At 38.6% G+C, this 20356-nt stretch overlaps 1 protein-coding gene across 1 annotated transcript; it reads left to right on the top strand.

The window, feature by feature from the left end:
• Nucleotides 1-495: 495 nt before the first annotated feature.
• elmod3 (ELMO/CED-12 domain containing 3) lies at nt 496-13475 on the top strand. Its single transcript, XM_059336973.1, has 13 exons — nt 496-584; nt 2948-3727; nt 5788-5859; nt 5956-6030; nt 6114-6183; nt 6539-6601; nt 6717-6805; nt 7188-7311; nt 7448-7570; nt 7932-8062; nt 8392-8468; nt 8574-8701; nt 9459-13475. Exons 2-13 carry the CDS (start codon nt 3692-3694, stop codon nt 9698-9700), a joined length of 1230 nt encoding a protein of 409 aa, XP_059192956.1. The 5' UTR covers nt 496-584; nt 2948-3691; the 3' UTR covers nt 9701-13475.
• The last annotated feature ends 6881 nt before the right edge of the window (nt 13476-20356 follow it).

A 20356-nucleotide genomic window follows, 5' to 3' on the forward strand; every position in this document is an offset into this window, starting at 1 on the left:
ACAATGTATTTTATTTAATTCAAGTCCATAAGGTAATTGAATGTATGTTTCATAATATAAACATGTTAAAGATTATTTGTTATTAGAGCTTTTGTTTCTTTTTCTTTTTTTAATAGTCTATAGCCTACAAATATTCAGGAAACAAAGGCATGTTCAAAAAATTGCCTAAGTCATTTATTTCTCTTAAGTTACCTAATTTACACACAGTGTTATTACTGTTGCCTATAGCCATCCTTTGTTACATCCCTTTTGAGTGAAAAATGACCAATAAATGTCATATGTTACACTTTTGGTGAAGTTTTTTAAACGTGAAAAAATGAGTCAGGCGATTATTTTAACAAGGTGACGATATGGGAGATTCAAGAACATTTAAAGTGTTTGTTACACCCGTGTCACCGTGGGTTCTTATGGGTTAAATCAGACACTCAGAGAGAGAGAGAGAGAGAGAGAGAGAGAGAGCAATGACGTAATGAAGCTACAGTCCGACAGGGAACCACAATTCCCATGATGCACTTGAAATTACCGTGGCCACTGGACGGGGGAAGGGAAGCTGAGATTGGAGGGAGAAACAGTCAAAAACTGAGGTACTTTTGAAATGCTTTTTATCGCATTATATACTCGGACAGGCCGCAGCACGCAATGTTTCTTAGCGTTTTTTAAATATACGTTATAGAGAAAAACAGATTAATCCGTATGTCGCTGGCGGATTTGTGCACAGACTCCATCCCCGTTACAGTTCAATAGAGCTACGGCTAGCCCGTTAGTTAGCCTGACAGCTGGCTTTTCTTCTGTCAGCTGGCTCTCAACTACTTCATTGCACTTGATATTCATGACCTAAATTGTTCAGCTGTTTGCCGGAAATTTTGGCTGGCCTTTCATGCAATATGTGCATGTACTGCATTCTCGGTTTGAGGAGAAGCTGAAGCTGCGTCTTTGTGCCTGCGGGGTTGCTAGCTGACATATTGCTAGCTTGTTGGTGGCTACAGATAATGTGAGCTAGCTGACGTTAGGCTGCTACTGGAGCTGTCAAAGCGGCGATATAAGACAGTAGACAACTGTCATCTGACAAAGCTGCACTTATTCAATACATTTATTTAATTTGCCATGACTATGTGCCTGTACTCTGCCGTGCTGGACTTCCACAGTTCTGGAAAGTAATTCATTTAATTTACTTAAGGACACATTTGAGGCTTTTTTTCATGCCACTCTTTGAGGAAAATATCTTACTTCACTAACTTGCATTTCGTCACCCTGTTAAAATAATCGCCTAACTCATTTTTTCTAGTTTTGCAGGAAACACAAAAAAACTTCACCAAAAGTGTAACATATGACATTTATTGATCATTTCACTCAAAAAGGATGTAACAAAGGATGGCTATTGGTATAGTAATAACACTGTGTGTAAATTTTGTAACTCTCTTGTAACAAGAGAAATAAATGACTGAGGCAATTTTTTGAACATGCCTTTGTGACTTAAACAAGATATGGTAACACTTTATTTTGAAGGTGTCTACATAAAAGTCACACAAGCCTGTCAGAAACATGACATGACAAGTATCATGAGCATTAATGTTACTTCAAAGTGCCATTATTGTTCATGACACACCCCATGTCATGTTTATGACATGGGGTGTGTGACTCTTATGTAGACACCTTCAAAATAAAGTGTTACCATATCTTGCTTAAGTCACAAAGGCATGTTCAAAAAATTGCCTAAGTCACATTTTATTTTGACTTAGGCATAATAAATCCACTTAAGTCACACACTAGAGATGGGTCATTATCTCAAAGGGGTAAAATCGCATGATCTGATCAACTGAGGATGTAGGTGATTTTACCATAGGTGGCCAGCGTCATGAGATGATTTTGACAAAAAATTTTGGTGACTATTTTAACGGTGTGACGATTTATCTGATAGATTTAGCTTCTTAGCAGATGAAGACTTTTGCACACAAAACATATTAAGAGTTTATAAAATGCCCAGCAAACAAGTACAGCTTGTACTTTATATTTAATGATTATCAGAATAGATGCCAATTAATTTTCTGTTAATCAACAAATTGCTCAATCAACTATCACTATTATACTCATAGAGCATGTGCAATACCTAAACTCTAATATGCAATATCATTCAATATGTGCGTTATACTTACTGACTTATCCTTATTATCTTATTTATGCATTTATTTATCACAACATAAACCATACTACTTCTGTCCTAAGTGTTTTATTTTTCTTTTATCTGTTAATTCTCATTTTATCTGTTTAATGTTGTTTATACCTAATGCACCTTCAGCTGTGGCATTCCTAATTTCGTTGTATATGTGTCTGTATAATAACAATAAAAGGCTCTTATCTTTCCTGTACAAACTAACATTTCATGGTTTCAACTTCTCAAATGTGAAGATATGCTGCTTTTTCTTATTATTCTTTTAATTTAGAGCTGCAATGATTAGTCAACTTATTAATTAGTCGATCAACAAAGAAATTCATAGACAGCTGTTTTGATACACAAGTGATTCTTTTAACAAAAATGGCAGAAAATGCTGTTTTCACCCTCTCAGACATGGACATTCGATGATATAAAATATAAAAGTATATTAGTCACAAGTGTATTTTTCCTGATCATACTTGCATGCTTTTACTGAAGTAACATTTTCAATGCAGGACCTTTACTTGTAACTTGTCACTTAAGTGAAACTATCAAAGCACCAAAAATAAAAGTAGTAAAAAGTATAGATATACCTATGACTATGACTCTTACACTATTATATTCTTGATCCAATCCATAACATAGCACTAAGTAAAGTATTTTTTAGAGTCAGTTTTGACATAGTTAAACCTTTATTTGTTATTTGCATTATCATGCAACTTATATTGGTTAGTGTGTTGCTTATTGACAGACATCTACTAACATTGTGTAGTTAAATTGTTCTTTTTGTGTTAGTTTTCAGATATTGTGTACATATGACAGCCCCTCCTCAGGACTCTGACCGGACAAGAACTCTATCCATGACCCACATCTCACTGGACACCTTCACTTCTTACTTTGGACGTGTTCTGCTGTTTCATGTGCGGCTGAAGACATAACACAGCTTTGGTGCAAGTGAATTAAACTGCAACTGTACTAGAACCTCTGGGTGCCTACTGGATTTTGTCTTCAGTGCCAAAGTGATGAAGTGTCTCGGACGGGGAGAGCCCAGCCCTGAAAAGCAATGTCATTATCCAGCTTCTGTGCATGTCTGATGGGGCTGAGGAGTGGACCCACTGGCCAAGCAGATCTGTGGAGGAGAGGAAGGAGGCAGGTTTCCAGGAAACTTGTGCATTGATGGATTTCCTCCTGTCAGCTCTTGTAGACTGATACCTGCACATTCTTGTCAGCTTACTCACTCAAGTTTAGACTTAAGAATAGCTAGTAAAACCGCACCAATCATCGATATTACGCAGAAACAAGAATATGATTTCTTCTGCCAGTGACAGTTTTTGGAAATCATACTGGTGATTGTGGAGTTCTCCGTGTATATGAGGAGAAAAGGAGAAAAGCTTACATCCTTGCAGTCACTACAAATGTGCACTACGGAAACCATGGTGGTCCTCGCATCAGCTCCTCAGCCCATCTCAGTCCACGACTACAGAAGCCTTTAGAGGCCAGGATCAGGAACACGCTCGCCAGCCAACACACTCATATGCAATGGAAGAAGACATTGATGTCACATCCCACACTGAGGTAATATTGTTTCACCTTGGGTCAAAAGTTTATAACCGTTTAATCTCATTCCAGTGTTTGGGTTTACAGCAACTTAAAACCATTAAACAGAAAACAACCCCTGCTGTGTTGGTCAACAGAATATAAGTCTCACCACTGTTGCCATATTGATGTAGTCACCCTCTGGGATAACTGTTCCTTTCCTGTTCCACACTGTTGTATAATAAACAATTAAGAGCTAATTTGTTTAAGCAGTTCTGTCACATGTGTTTAACTTAAGGCCTAAGGTCAACAGTTTCCCTGCTGCTTTAGCTGTAATCTCTGGCCTGCCTTGCTTGGCATGTTACTATGGTGGCAGCTGACAGGGCATTTCCCTTATCCCCAGCTTTGTGGCCTCTAGCCGTAACATTACTTATTGCTCCCTGGCCTCTATCCTTGTGTATTACTTCTTTTGTAAACAGATGGATAAGTATGTCCCCAGCCTGGCTGGATGCAATGTAACAGGGCAGGGACAGTTTCCTAAAAGGAGTGCACCCGTAAAGTTCTAATATGCAAGTAAACGCTCTCAAAAATCAGTTTGATCCCCTGTGTGGTTGTGTCTGTTTCTGCAGAGACCATGCGCTTTGCTTCTTTTTTTATTTTTATTTTGCTGTGTACGGGACATCTCTGGGCTTCAGTAAAGAGCCCCCTGCCAATAGTCGTGTTTCCATCAATGAATTTCTATCCACATTTTGAAGATTTGCATGAGAAAAGCTTGATGGAATGGAATCAATGGAATTCAATAAAACTTGAAAATGTGCATGAACGTTTGTACACTTGCTCAAGGTACTTTTTGTCTTTTCCAAAAATATACTTAATGCGCTGACACACTTTTTCGGAAGAAGTTCTACATGGCGAACATTTAACTCACATGACTGATCAGCTGTTTGTGTTCTGTCAGTCAAGACGAGCTGACATGAAAGAGTTGCCCAATTGAATCCAATTCCTGAAGACTTCTCTCCATTTTCTCTCGTGGCTGACAAAAGTTGTCCGATTAGCAACCTCTTTTCTGTTGTTGTTTTTTTCTCTCTTGTGCATCTCTACTTCTTCTACTGTTTACTGACGAATTGGCCTACAGTATTACATTAAACTGCCATCTTCTGATGAAAGTACGTTTATGCAGCTTTATATATTTGCTAAAGCAGCTGATGGAAACATCCTTAATTTGCATTTTCTTTAATGCAACAATTCAAAATTTCACTTCAAAATTTGCTCTGACTTTCATGGAAACACGGCTACTAACCTGTGTGCAGCCCATTCTCATTCCCAAGTCTTCAAATAATGCCATATTGCCGATACAAATTGGCATATTTTGACAACCTGGTATGATAACAGGTTGTTACATCACTGTCAGTTTTTATGTGCATCAGTGTTTCCCCTGCTACTTGTGTCTCTCCCTTGCTGTGTGCTGTTGGTGTGCCAGTTTGACCGAAGGCGGGCTGAGCCACACACAGAGCAGAGAGGCACAGTAGACAGCATGAAGCTTGTGCTTTGGCTGCATTCACCTTAAATCAGGCAGTCCAGCACCTTCCTGCAGGGTAGTGCGGAGGTGTGTAAAGGTTTTGTTTTTTTTCTGCTTTAGAACATAACTGCTGTGAAACAATTGCAAAATACATTTTATTCCTGTGATTCATGGCTTTGTTATTGCGAACGTCGCTCCCTCTCCTCTGTCATTCACTATCTCGCTCAACCACCACACTGCACTCTTAGACTCAGGCTTGTTGAGCTGGGGAAGAGTGGCCAACTGCGAACACCAACCAACAAAATGGCATACAATACAGGAAGCATCCTAATTAAAAGAAGAACTGAAGTGCTTGCAAGTGTGCAACTTCTGCAGCATTTCTGACATTTTTTATTTGGCTTGTTCTACTAAATATTGCCATAAGTTGGTTTAAAGTTTCAGCAATGCCAGAACTACCAAATATGAGAAAAGATTTTAAAAGATCCATGATAATGAACGACTTGTAAAAGCATTGAGACCTGCACTATTGTTACACTGTGTACATGTCTGAAGCACCTGCTCTGTGTTGCTTCCCCATCAGGGCCTGAATGGATTGTCCCATGAATGTAAACCATTAGAGGATATCACCAATGGACACTCCAACCATAAGCCTGTGAGTACAAATCACTTCCTGTTGATCCTTTATAATTTGTTTTTCATCTTAAGTCTTTAATTTAGAAATTGGTATTCCAAACTTTTGTCTTCACAGGTCATGAACGGACTGATAATTAGTCATAATGTCAAAGACCACACCAACGGCAGCGCACCACTCAGATCCCTGCCGGTAATAAAAATGTAATTCTTAGCATCTCATTGCAACCAACATGTCCCTCTTTGAAGCTAATCCATTGTTTGGTTCCTGTCCAGATTTCAGCACTGAAGCAGAATGGTCTTTTGCAGACCCTGGCAGCCGGAGGGGACCAGCCTCAGCCTGCAGGTAACACACACATACTCTCACATAACCTCTCTTTTGTCTCACATCCTCTTCCCACAGGAATGTGAGACAGTGTATCCTAGATACAAGGCAGCTGCTGCAGGTAAAACCTCCCCCAGGATTGCAGGTTGCCTGCTCAGAGGAAGCACAGGGTCTCAGTGGCACTCTGAGTGATGCAGGTCTGTTAGACAGGAAGGATTTATGTCTGAGCTGGATGGATGTCAGCCAATGCACCATAGCCCATTTGCTGAGAAGATACTCATCCCCTAACAGCGCTTCTGGTGAAGTTTGTGTGTGACACATTTGTTGTATTATTTTGTTATTTTCTTACCTTCTTTTTAAAATATTATCTATACAGAGGAAAATGAGGAGTTGGAAAAGGCCAGAGAGGAGTGGGAGGCTCTGGAGAACGTCCCACAAGGTTAGATAAATCCCACTGTTTTACCTGTTTGCGTCAAAATGATGAAGGCTTTGTTAATGTTTGTGTCTGTAAGTTGCTGTTTCTGAAGATTAACTTTTTATGTAATATCAAAAAGCTCTCACCGAGGACACAAACCCAACCCCGCTCATCTCCTTCAATGAAGCCCTGCAGTACTTCCAGACCACAGACCTCGGGGACTTGCTGGTAAGGAATGCTGCATACCAAAAATTCTCCAACAGTATAAAATAAAAATAATATATTCTCAATTTCAATAATGGTCAACTCTCAAATAATAGCAGGGAGGGTTTTTTGTTGTTGTTGTTTTTTTTAGAAACAAAGACAAAATTCTACACAATGTACATTTCCACAACATGATTTATATCAGTGAAACATCTACTTAAGAGAGGTATGCATACAACCAGCAAAATAAAGAATTATTTCAGTTGATTCAAATCACAATTTTCTTGCTGAGTCATTATGTTCAAATAAGAATCAGTTGGATTACTTGTGGATTTTGTAAAGAATTGTTTTGATAGCTTTTACTATCATTTTAAAAGCGGTATTTTATTTCTGCTCCCCTCTGTAGAAGAACATCCAGCCAACCATTCGCAGGACAGGTCTGGCCGCGATCACACACTTCCTCTTCGGACCTCCACGGCTGCACAGGGAACTCCTGGAGGAGAGGGATCTGGTCTTTGCCATCGCACAGTGTGAGTGTGTGTTTGCTGCACCTGTTTGTGCAATCATTCTGCCGTGTGAAGAACTCTCTAGACATGGTTTGTAAGGGTATTTCTAATAAACTGCTGAGTTTCAGTCCTGCATATTTGTGCGTGGTTTTTTTTACAGGCCATGTGGACAACAGCCAAACAGTCCACATGCGTGTCCTCCAGACCATTTATAAGAGGCTGATTGGCAGCAGGTTGGACTGTCCTCGCTTTGGGGGTCACTGGGAAAACATCGGCTTTCAGGGTTAGACACCAGTACAATCCTTTGCTGAAGATACACTGGTTTAAGTCTGTGGACTTCCATCTTAAATCTTGCTAGTGAACTAATCCTTGATTCTATAATTTAGTTTATTTTTAAGCTATTCAATGTTATGGTTCATTAACAAAGTATAGTGCAACACATGCTATTTCTCCAGTATTAAATGCTACTCTGAATAAATTAAATCATATCAATCAAATTAATGAATTAAATCATTAATTGAAAGAATTGAGTAAAGCTATAATATTTTTTTTAGAAAAGAAAAAGCAGTATTTCAACCAAACAAGGAAACATCACGATCTGTGTGTTACATCGTCTCTGTGTCGGTTTGTTTTCTGTGCTGCAGGTACAGACCCAGCCACTGACCTACGTGGCACGGGTTTCCTGGGACTGATGCATACGTTGTACTTTGTGATGGACCCAGAAACTCTACCGCTGGCTAGAGACATCTACAAGTTATCACAACACCCGACACAGGTAACACCAGGCCATAAAGACACTCCTATAAGGCAATTTGTGCCAAAGTCAGCTCGGCTGTGCACGCATGCATGTGTTTTATTAAGGAATCAGATTTCACTAATCCTCCAGAGACACTGAAACGCCTCCCACTTCAGGCATGTTACTTTGTAGCTGACCCTGACCTTTGTCCTCCCCGCAGAGGGAACTAGAGCAAAAAAAAAAGAGAATTTCCCCTCAGGGATCAATAAAGCCAGCTACAAGACGAGCTTGTTTCAGGCCTTGCTCCTGTAGCCTCTGTAAGTACTCCACCTGGACTTACATTTCTTTGTGTATTTTCTCTGGTTTAGAACTTTCCATTCAGTGTGATGTCAATCAACATGACCCGCATCGCTCTGCAAGTACTCAGAGAGGAAGCCTTGTCCAAGTGAGTCACTGGTCCTCAGTTTTTGTTTTACTGCATCTTCTTCAGTATGTGCAGCACATGGTTCTGTGTGACAAATAGACAAATGCTCTGTTTTCATCGTGCCAGGGAGTGTAATCGTCGTCAGCAAGTGGTTGGTGTGCTCAACGAGTTCTACGTTGCCACGTATCTGCATCTGTACCAACTGTGGAAGACCCAACAGAAGACCATTGTTGACTCTGGCTTTGTACTAAAAGGTAAAGAAGATGGTGTATGGTCTCTACTATTAGTAAGCACTTACAAAATCAAGCCTGTTTATTCATTTGTAATGAGAAGATCTATTATTGTATTGCAGATGTTCTGTGGTGAAAGTTTTGCATGTATTAGAGTTTCTCCTATTTTTCTTACTTTGATAATGCGTCAGTAAAGGGAAATTCTACCAATTTTCTACATCAACACTGTTTACAGGTCTTGGGGAGCAACACTGCATATGTGACAATGTGTAAAAAGCCTTTTTTGTAGCTGCCTGAAATCAGATAAATTACCTCACATGGCTTGGGATAGAGTCAGTGTTGGTTAGGTCATTGTGCAGCTTTTGGAAGTGCATCATGCCGCAACTCTATGCCACAACTGAAGTGATTAATGCACGTTCTTTAAAGACAAACGGCTATGAAAAGATAAACGATCTAATTAAAAAAACACCACAACTTTCAGAAACACAATACTTGAACTGTGCATAATTAGGGGATTATTCCAACTTTAAACGTCAAGTTTATGTTTATTTATTAGAAAAAACGGATAAATTAATTCCTCGTAGGTCATGTGTATAATGGTAGGGGAAACGCTGATGTAAAGAGATGCGAGTGGTGGTAATCTTCTCATTTTACTCATGCATTTCCAATATTGTCGGACTCTCATGGGTCTGTGCGTTAAACTCAACATTCAGTCTGCAGAAACACAGATTGTCATCCCGCCGTGAGGCCCACCGTTTCTGTTTTTTCTCCAACCCTTCAGAAGTGGAGCTGTTTGCCAAAAAGAACCCCAAGCAGATGCTGCGCCGACTAGAGGTCTTCCTGAAAGAGAGGCGGGCAGGTGGAATCCCCCGTGGGACATCGCCAGACCCTCAGGCCCAACAGCCCTCTCCCAGCCTGGGGGCCAGAGCCGGGCCGGGACAGGGGAGCAAAGGAAAGGAGATGCACTTCACAGGAGTGTGTGATCTACCGCCAGACATGGAGGGAGAGGCCAGACTCATCTAAGCTAGACTCTGTGTGTCTGTGTGTGTCTGTGTGTGTGTGTCTGTGTGTGTGTGTGTGTGTGTGTGTGTGTGTGTGTGTGTGTGTGTGTGTGTGTGTGTGTGTGTGTGTGTGAGTGTGAGTGTGAGTATATCTATCATGGTATGTGCGAGTACTCTCAGAGAGCTAGAACCCCACCAGTCCCTGAACTAGGACCTGCTATGTGAACCTATTCAAACACTTCCACTCCTTCCACTGATGCTGGGGTGCTGCACTTTGATCAGATTAAGCTTTGGGGCTCTTATATTTGAGTTATATTTTCTTTTCTTTTCTTTTTTTTTTTATCAGTGATTAATTTATTTTTTTTAAACAGAGAACAGTCAAATATAGAGCTAAAGCAGGTCAGAAACACAAAGTGATTGTTTGCACTTTTCTGCGGATTAAGTAGCCAAATTGATAGCTGTCCAATTCTTGTGGTTAAACTCTTACCTTACTAAACCTTGCCTAGGAGTCCAAAACGTACACACTGAGGATCTCTCAGTCAGGGTGTTTTAACATTGCAGAGAGGGGGGAAGCAATGCACGGAGCAGCTTCTGAACAGGCTTGACGTTCTCTCTCGCTCCAAGATACAGCTCTGTCACACGGGCACGCTAACAGCTCACAATGCACACTAAAGGGCAAAATTGTCAAACATATTGTTAAATGCTCTGTTAGCTTTATGGTGATAAGACAGAAATGAACCAGTTCCAACCCCTGCTGCAGAGCAAACAGAAGCAGCTTTTCTCTCAGCATGAGTGGAGAGCGGCAGATAGAAAACCCGGGGAGGTTACAGAATTCTTTGAGCAGGAATTGCCAGTAAACGCTGTTCTCAAATATCTCACGCAGTAGACTTTGGATGCAGCTTGCTTTGAAGGTCTGATCACTTTGCATTCTCTATTAGAGCGTGAATGAAGTATACGTCATGTGAATGGACACTCAGTCCAGATGTTTGGAGGTATATCTAGTTGTTGGTGTACTCATGGTGTCTGTTGCCAGGGGTCAGATAGACTAGGTGCAGAGCCCCCACTTAATATGGGGGGGATATATTTTAAATAATTTAAAAAAGAAAATAACTATTATAGTCCTTTCTGAAGGGACAACTGTCATAACGTCCCAGTTATGTATAAAAAGCATTTCAGAAGTTTGTCATTAAATCGATGGCTGGGTGACCGTGAGAAGGATTTTTGTTAAATTCCACCAGAACGTCTGGAAATCTTATGAATTCTCAAATTTTCACGGTTAAAGCCAAGGAGACACTTCATAACAGTCTGTGTGCTTGGCTAAAATCGAAGGTCTGGTATGAGCTTTCTCTACATTCCGTTATAAAGCATGTGATTGTAATTTTTTTTGACCAGTTAAAAATTTTATTCCTGTGTGTGTGCGTGTGTGTGTGCGTGTGAAATGAAATGAATGAGCTGATATTGATGAAGGGTGCCTCTCCTCGGAGATGTATGGTACAGTATGCAATCCCAGCTCTCACTCAATGATAATCAAAACGATAGTGCTGTGTGACGATAGAAATCGTTCCTTACTTCAGGGTTTGTGCGCTTGTGCGAGTGTTTGTATGGACGTGTGTGTGCTTGTGTGTACGTGTGTGTCGTATGACAGGAACTGACTACAGATGGGGAGCTTTCCTCTGCACACAATAAGCCAGCTTTACTAAGTACTTGATCCATCAAGCTGCAAAGACGGTACTTTTGTCATTTTAAAAATGGTACATAACATTTCTTAGGACAAGATTTAAGTCTAAAACAAAGAACACATACTTTGGTTTGCTTTTTAAAAAAGAAAAACATGTTGGTTCTGGACAGAGCTGGAGTCAGCGGCTCTGTGGCCTGGGATGGGTGGAGCTGCTCAGCAAAGCTGGTTCCTGCTTTGTGCTAATGTGAAACCGTCTCCCATCGTCGTAGTCTCAATCTGTAGCATGTTCAGGTAGCACTAGTACTGTAGCATCCTATAGCCTCCTCTTCGTAAAGCTTGTTGATGTCATGTCTCAGTTACAGTCCGTAGTGTCAATGAGTGCGCAAACTGTTACTACTATAGCACATTTATTTCGTATTTGCATTAAGCCTCCTTCAGTAGACACACATTTAGGTGGCGCAGCGTATGTTTTGGAGAGATGCGGGATAGGCTTGACATGTTATTGAGCTCAACCATGTCTTCTAAGAAGGTAACAGTAAAAACGGTGCCTACATCCAGTGGAGCCATGTGGGGTAGAGCGCTGGTTTGTCCTCGCTTTCTTTTTTTTTTTTTTCATTTGAACCACCGTGCCACAGTAGACTTCCTCCATTCATGTAACGCAGTAAACAGAGTTGACGTGACCCCCCCCCCCCCCCCCTAAAACATGCAGGCCTAACTAACGGATATATACATAACAGGCATGTACATTTTCTATGTCAACATCTACTCGGATAGTTGTACTTTGCCATCTTCCCCATATAACTTCAAAAACAAGCTGATGTAGTTTAGCCAATTGTTTGCGAGTGTTTTGATTGAACAGGAAAATTTGCACTGTTGTAGATATTTGATAGTATGTGTGATGTATGCAAGAGGAAACAGGCCATCTTCAATAGCCATAATGTTCATTATCGCCCACCTCATGACACAGGCTTCGTGGAGTCCCCTCCTCCCTCTAAAAAAAAATAAAAAATAAAAATAGCACCATGGATATGATCTCACATTTAGTTTTATTAAATTTTAAACTGAGGAGCAGTACAGTGTATGTAAATCAGGAAGTTTGTATATAGAGAATTAATGATTGTAACTGTATGATTGTCTGTAGGGCATTATACTGAAACACATTGCTTACCTCAAGACTTGAGACAAATCTCTCCTTTCTCTCTCCTGATGTTTGTTTGGCCTCTCAGTCAGACTCTATCTTTTTATGTTTCCTTGTACCTAGGCCTTCTCTCATACCAATTGGACATGTTATATAATGTATATTCAACACCTGAAGCACTACATAATAGCAAACTAACACAAAAGCTGGTAAATGTTATGTGTATTCTATTTAAAGACACATTTATAGACACTATAAAGGCCCACACACACACTCGCTCTGATACACATCTGCAGACGATAAAATCCTCTTTAAAACGAACTATAATTGGCTCATGTTTACCATGTTTGAAACAAGCTGGTTTTCTTGTGGCTTCAGTGATAGTACAGTATTCGTTTGCTGTGTTTAAGTGTTTGATGTCAGGAAAACACTCAGAAACAATCCAGTCTTTACAGCTACAGTCACAAACAAACGGTTCAATATATGATTGTAAAGATATAGGCTTGATTAGCAGTCATAATACGGTGTATGCTTTGACCTTGGTATATATTCAGTATCCAAACAAGGCCTGATTTATCCTCTCATATTACCAAAAGTTATATTTTCAGCAGTTGTAATAGATCATATTCTTATGCGTTTGATCATCGTTTGGAATCTCCTCAGTTGTGAAACCAGAACCAAGAGAAAAAAAAAACACACGGGTTCTTGCAGGATGTCGGATGCTCTGAGAGGTGTGGTGTGAAGTTCTGCTTCCTACAGCAGCAGCTCGGCAAATACAATCACTTCTCTCAATATCCTGCGCTTTATATGAAGGTGTTTTACTGTTGCCGTCGTCGTCATGTCCCTCAGAGCATTTTATGACTGTACCTTGATTGTAGAAGCCCTATTTTATACTGAGAGTTATTTCAGAATACAGTATGTGCTGTTGTACATTAAATGTATTGTATGGAGAAAGCTAAATAAATGCTGTTTAAAAACTAATTTATTTTCTCTGGAATTACTGACTTTTTCTTTTTTTTTTTAGCTGACTTATTATTTTCTGTCGCTGTTTAGTTGGGCTTAGACAACAATACTACTTGATTAGATTTAGGATGAAAAAAATCATAGTTTGGGTTAAAATACACACTTACACAATGTTAATAACAGGCAAGTTAATATGACAATGCTGAAAGACAAAAACATGTTTGTTTTAGCCACCAATGTAAATGTAGAGGTGGAAATCACAAGAGGCCCCACGATACCATTTTATCCCGATACTTGAGTCACGATACGATATTATTGCGATTTGAAGCATTTTGTGATATGGTGAGTATTGCACTACAATATATTGGGATTTAAGTGTTTAACTGCATTTTATGTCCACAAAATTAAATTCAATCAAGAATTGTTTTGTCAAATAAGAGTATTCTGACCAACAGTATTCAGTCAAACTGAACTCAAACAAGTGTGGACAACTGCAGCATTTTCTCAAACTTTCCTCAACTTTAAGCTTCACTGCTCTGAATTTCTTTGAATGAAACAAAAAAAGCCTAACTTTGCAGCGTTATTTTCGACAATTTCCCGACAGGATATGGTGCCTATAGATTCCTTAGATATTCTTGTTTCATATGATACTTACAGAAAGCTAAATGTCAATGCTTGGCGGACATGAATAGATATATATACATTTACATAGAGGTGGGGGGAAAAAATCAATACAGGATAGTATCACGATATTCTGCGTGGCAATATTATATCAATGTAAAATGACCTTTTGCAATGTATTTTTTTGTGTGTGTTTCCACCAGTGTTCTATCACTGTCCCTTTTTTTTGTTCTTCAGTCACCTTGTGCTGATTGTGTGCCAGTATCACCCATAACCACAAAATATAGCATTGAAAAGAGAATTCTCTAAAGGCTTAAAAGGCTTCTTTTTAACACACTTTGCCTGTGAAAATGTTTTTAGTTCTTCCGGTCAAAAGATATATAGTCAATATTCTTGCTGGTGGTTCTCATTTGCTTTTGTAGGTTTCATAGAGGCAACAGTATTATATTGAGACTGTTTCATAACCAGTTAAAAACTCCCTGCAGTTGCTTTTTGATGTCTTAAAACAGCCATTAAAATTTCTGAGAACCTGTAGTCAGAGAGAGAAACAAATCTTTCCATTTAAGAAGCTGAAACTGGCAAATGTTTTCAATTTCTGCTTTAATTAACAACTAAAATACACCGTTTATCAAAATTGCTGCAGCATAATTTTCTTTTGATCAACCAATCAATTTATCATTTTCTGTTTCAGGTATTATGCAGTTTTGAATTGGGATACAGCTCTGGTTTTCAGCTTTTCTGCCACTAGAGTGCACACTTTGATAGATCTGCAGCATAAAAGAGCCAGAGCTCTAAGAGATACATTACAGTGTACAGGTGTTACATTATTCACAAGGTGTTTTTTGAATTGTAATACTGCAAAATAACCTCATCTGCACATGTAAACTAAAGCAAACTTTTGTGTGTTCAGTGGCAAAAGATCACAACATGTTTCCAAGTATTTCTCAGCACTTGAGTTTCCAAGGCAGTGTCTGTTAACTTCTGTGAAATTTAAACCTAATCTTTATTTATTCTCCTTTTGCTTGTTTAGTTTTAAGTGAACCTCATAAGTTCCTCTGGTGCTCCATCACGAGGGCAGAGCAGAACTATTGGCGCAGGCTGTGTTAACACTTTTGAAGTTCTCTGCCACAGTCCAAGGCTCCTCGGTCTGAGCTTCGTCTTTCATCAGGGAAACAAATTATTTAATTAGGCGTCATTGGAGCACCATTAAACAGACATTTGTCTCTCTTGGGATGTCATTAAACAGGGCCACTGCAGTACAATGTTGAAGTATTTGCAACCCATCAGAGAGAGAGGATTTTGGTCCTGGGTCAATAAAGTTGGGATGCCTCCAAAGGAATCTTGGTGCTGCGTTTTTCTACATCTGTGCCTAATCAGACTCGTGGCTCCAGTCCCACAGTGCCAGATGACTGAGCTGTGGTTGACCTGCTGAATCACAGGGTGGAAAAAATATTTCAGCCAAACTTTTTTATCACTAATCTGTGTCGAAATCACAGTTCCATAAGCAATTTTTCATACGTGCTAATAGTGTGCCGTGCTGTCTGTGCTTGTATTAGCTGTTTTTTTTTGATTGCACACGTGGTTTCAGTGGAGAGCAAAGGACAAATACAAGACACAGCTTCCATTTTAATCACTCTGGAGCTCATTAAGGGGTAAATAATATTATACACAGATTTCGGTTATGTATCATGTATACTGTACTACTTTAGGCGTCCATATGCTCAGTGAGAGTGAAGAGAAAAGAGCAGGATGGAGTTATATGAATCTGTTTCCATTTGTACCTAGTGAGCCTGCTGGAATACAGCATTTCTTCTTCTCGCCTTCCCTCCCCCCTCCCCCAACCCTCTTCCTCTCTTTCTCTCCCTCTCTGATGTCATTGTTTCCTGCCCAGTAGATGCTGACGCTCGACTCAAGGCTGTGTGCACAGACCCCTAAACTTAATGTATACTGCTACTACTGCTTTTGGTTGCCATATAGGAATTTATAGACGTGAATTTAAGTGATGTCAGATCCATTAAAACTGCATTAAAGTCTGCTGCTGTCTGCATCGCAATAAAGCTGTTTAAGTGCTGAGTGGGGCCACTGTGAATGGTTGTCTTAGTTAATTTAAGGCCTCAAATCTTCTCTTTGTGCTTATCATCCATAGTGTCCTTTGAAACATTACACTCAGGCTTCTTGGAAGAAAAACACCATCATTCACTCTGTCTGAGCAGTAATCACCATGTGAGTGACATGAAAGGTCAGCAGTTCTTATCTTTCTGTCCTGGATTGGTATTTGTGTGGTGGAAGAAGTATTCAGATTCTTTACCGCAGTATGAGCTGTAAAATCACAACATTACACGTGTGATCACCCATTTAAAATGAGATCTAAACAGTGGTAGAATGTAACTAATTACATTTACTCAAGTACTGTACTTTAGTATAGTTATAATCATTAATTATCAGTATGAGTTTATACTTCTACTTCACTACGTTTAAGAGGTAAATATTGTACTTTGGTGGTTTTTCTACTACATTTACTTACTTTTCATTTAGTTACTTTTCAGGTGGATAGTTTAACATGAAAAAATAAGATCAATTTGAAATTATCATGCATGCTTATAAATTAAACCACATAAAAGCATAATAAGTATTTAAAATGAATCCTGCCTGGACAACAGTAAAATGCTGCTTACAAAAATGCATCAAAAATAATAATACAATAATATATTTGGAATATCAACGTTTCAAAAAAATCCCAAAAATTACAGTTTGTGGTGTTTGGTGGAAATGACCCCTAGGGACAGGTTTTCTTTTTATTAAAAATATATAAATACTAATATATCTTACAAACACATGACACATTTCATTAAAAGAGCAAAATAAGTCATTTGTCCATGAAGTTGCAATCAAATCAAAAGTGAATTCAATATTATGAGGGTTCGAATGTCCAAAATCTGGCACAGGGACAAAATAAATATTGCCAAAAAACAGCCATACAAAACCATATTTTATATAATTAAAAATAATAGTTGAGCTATCGTTTATTTTTGGAATGTTCCTCTTGGTGTCAAGTAAGTGTGGCAAAAAAAGAAATGTGTTTTTGTTTTCTTATTTTGGCCTGTGACACAAATTCTTCAATTGTTGGAGAATCACCCTTATTATTATCTGGGTCAGCTCATTCTGCATAAAGAGTTCTTTTATTTTTGATACTTTAAGTACATTTTGATGCTGATTCTTTTGTACTTTTACTTAAGTAAGTTTTTAATGCAGGACTTTTACTTGTAGTTGAGTAATTCTGCAGTGTGGTATTAGTATTTTTACTTAAGTAAAGGATCTGAAGACTTTTTCCACCACTGGATCTAAGTAAATGAATGTAATGTTAATCAGCAAACTGTAAGTATTAAAATAGTGATGTCAGGCCAGTAAATATAATCAGCCAATTACACAATTGAGCCATTGCTATTTTATTTAATATTTTAACAATTAATAGATATTTAATATTATTTCTGGTACATTTTTAATCATGGCCAGTAGAAATGTTGCTCTGGCCAGTTGCAAAAAACTTTATTGTTAGACGCTGTCAAGTATAAATCAGAGTGGAGTATTGTACTTTTTACTCCACTACACACATGTATTTATAGTTATCAGTTACTTTTTAAATTCAACATATATATATATATATGTGAAACATTGTCAAACTATGCTACCTCAGAACTGTCCAACTGTATGTGTGATGTAGAAGTAAGTCAGAAACAGACCATTGAGCCTAAGTTGTTTGCCAAACTGTTATTTGTTTGACTGTTCAGTCCATACATTTCATGAATAACTTTGTATAGTTGTTTATATGTATGTAACAGAAAGAAAAATCGTATGTAATCTAAAAGATGTGTAAATGCATATGAACACTAATAAATACTTGGTTCAAAAAAAATTCAACATATATAAAATATGATTATCTTATGATGCATTGGTACAGATAATGTGACTTGCAAGTATTTGTGTATTGCAAAGCAGTTATGACTCATTGATCGCAAAGTTACACGTCTAGCCTAATTTTCTCCTTGAATCCAAAGAGCACCTGTTTTTTGATACATGCATTCATGAAGTAGCACTTCTCAGCCAAACTACTAACATTAGCTCTCCCTTCCTCTCGAGACCCAGCAATTTATATTTGTTCTCTGTGGGGGACGTAGCACTGAGGCCTTTTTTCAAACAGGAATGCAATCTTATCTGAGCCCGGATGTACTGCATATAGCAGAACATTACACATGTTTATCTGGAATAGGAAGGATGTGTTATTTATCACCGCTTTAATGTAGATGTTGGGAGTGAATCTAGCTTACTTGCTAGATTATTGGATAGTTAAATCTGTTAACAGTGTATGAATTTGATAAACTTGTCACATAGCTAATGTTGCTTCATTTTTAAAGTATATAATATAAAAGTATGTGTCTTCCCTCCATAATCAGGTAAGACAAATGTTTGGTAACACTTTACAATAACCATCATTTATAAATGGTAAACAGAGATTAATAATGTTGAATCATCATTTATAGGCAATTTATGTTTAACTAACTACATAATTAAAAAAATGGCAAATAGATGTATATTAATGTAAGTTTATAGTTACTTTACCATTAACAAACAATTAAATTGTAATGAATAGTTTATTAATAGTTTTAGTTGCACTCATTGTAACATTTTAACGCCATATTAAGTATGTTAATGATTTTGAAATGATTCATATACCTTTAAGAAATTGGTTGAAAACATTTAACGATTAAATATGTATAGCACTTTGTAAAGTGTTAATAATTGCTTTATAAACCATCTATAAACATTACTTAGTTGATTATTGTAAAGTGTTACCAAATGTTTTTTAATCAGAAAGTAGCTTCTTTAGTTTTCTTCTAATTCCTGTTTTATGAGTAAGTAATTACAGTGATTCACATATTTCTTTTCCATGCTTTCATTTGGCTTTCATTACTGAATGTATTGCCCCTGCAGATTGCTGTCTGTATTGTGAAATAGCTCGGTTGAAAAAAAAAGTGAAAGCATTCTCAAGCCAGCTCCCCAGTGTGTGTTTCTGTATCGTTGCCAGTTGAAAAGGCCTCTGCTTAACCTTACTGTATTCAGAATTATCTGCTGCATTCTTTGCAGTCTTAGTCATATCCTCCAGATATGATTGCATCTGCAAGACAGTTTTCTTCCAATCAAATCTCCTCAGCTTAATTCGGTTCCGTTCCACTGTCTGAATTAAATTATTTGAACAGGTGTGTGTATTTGCATGCACTTGGAAGTCTGTGCCTCCACGTGTGTCCATCTTGGCTGACATTTTTGCTCAGACTGAAACTCTTATGACTCTGTCTAATAGGCCTTTAGTGGGCTGTGCAGTGTTTTGATTGCACTGCTTTATTCAGACATCAGTCATGTCTAGATAATAAACCTACTTTTGTGGAAGAGTGCAGGTGACGATGGAGTTTTCTTAGGAAAGTGAGGCAACAACTTGGGCTGAGGTCATTGCATTTTGTAGGAATGGTTGCATAAGTGGGGTAACATTACACCTTTTTCCACTAACAAGTTTTGCATCTCTTCCTCACTTTAATAAATGTATGTGATTTAGCTGAGATTAACATTTTACTAAAATTGTTGTTATTTCTGTCTAACTGGAGTAACATTTCAGACCTAAAATGGATCTATCATATTCCTCACTGAGATCAAACAGCTCTGGATTACCAGGGAGGACAAGAATATTCACTGACTTTCTTCGCAGTGAAATATACTACACCTCCAGCATTTCAAGGCCCTGACTAGATCTTCAAACAGTGGACAGACAGAGGAGGAGGAGGAGGAGGATGGGGGATGGCAGAGAAAACACCAAATCTTAAAAAGGTTATTATTCTGTCATCTGCTCAAACAATCCTCCCGTCCTTGGAGTTTTAACTTTGCTCCTCCATGGCCCCCTTGCCGACCATAACTTTTTCTCCAGAAAGAAGAAAGCGAGCTGCGCAACGCCATAAGGAAAGAATGACAGAGCGCCACAGAGACGAGAAGAGAAAGCAAAGATTCATTCCCAACGAAGCAAGTCCTGGACTAAAAAATAATTTATGTTCTACTCCTGCCTGTTTTCATTTTCTTTGAATTCCTCCCTCTGATGATTAGTGGTGTTTGGTTTTGTTAACACACACACTAAATCCCTATCCTCCCCTTTTTGCCCCTTCCTCCTCCTCCTCCTTCTCCTCCTCCTCCTCCTGTTGTGGAATTCAATGTCCTAGGACTCACTCCTCTCCTGCTGT

This window comes from Centropristis striata, chromosome 7 (genome assembly GCF_030273125.1).
Source record: "Centropristis striata isolate RG_2023a ecotype Rhode Island chromosome 7, C.striata_1.0, whole genome shotgun sequence".
NCBI lineage: Eukaryota > Metazoa > Chordata > Actinopteri > Perciformes > Serranidae > Centropristis > Centropristis striata.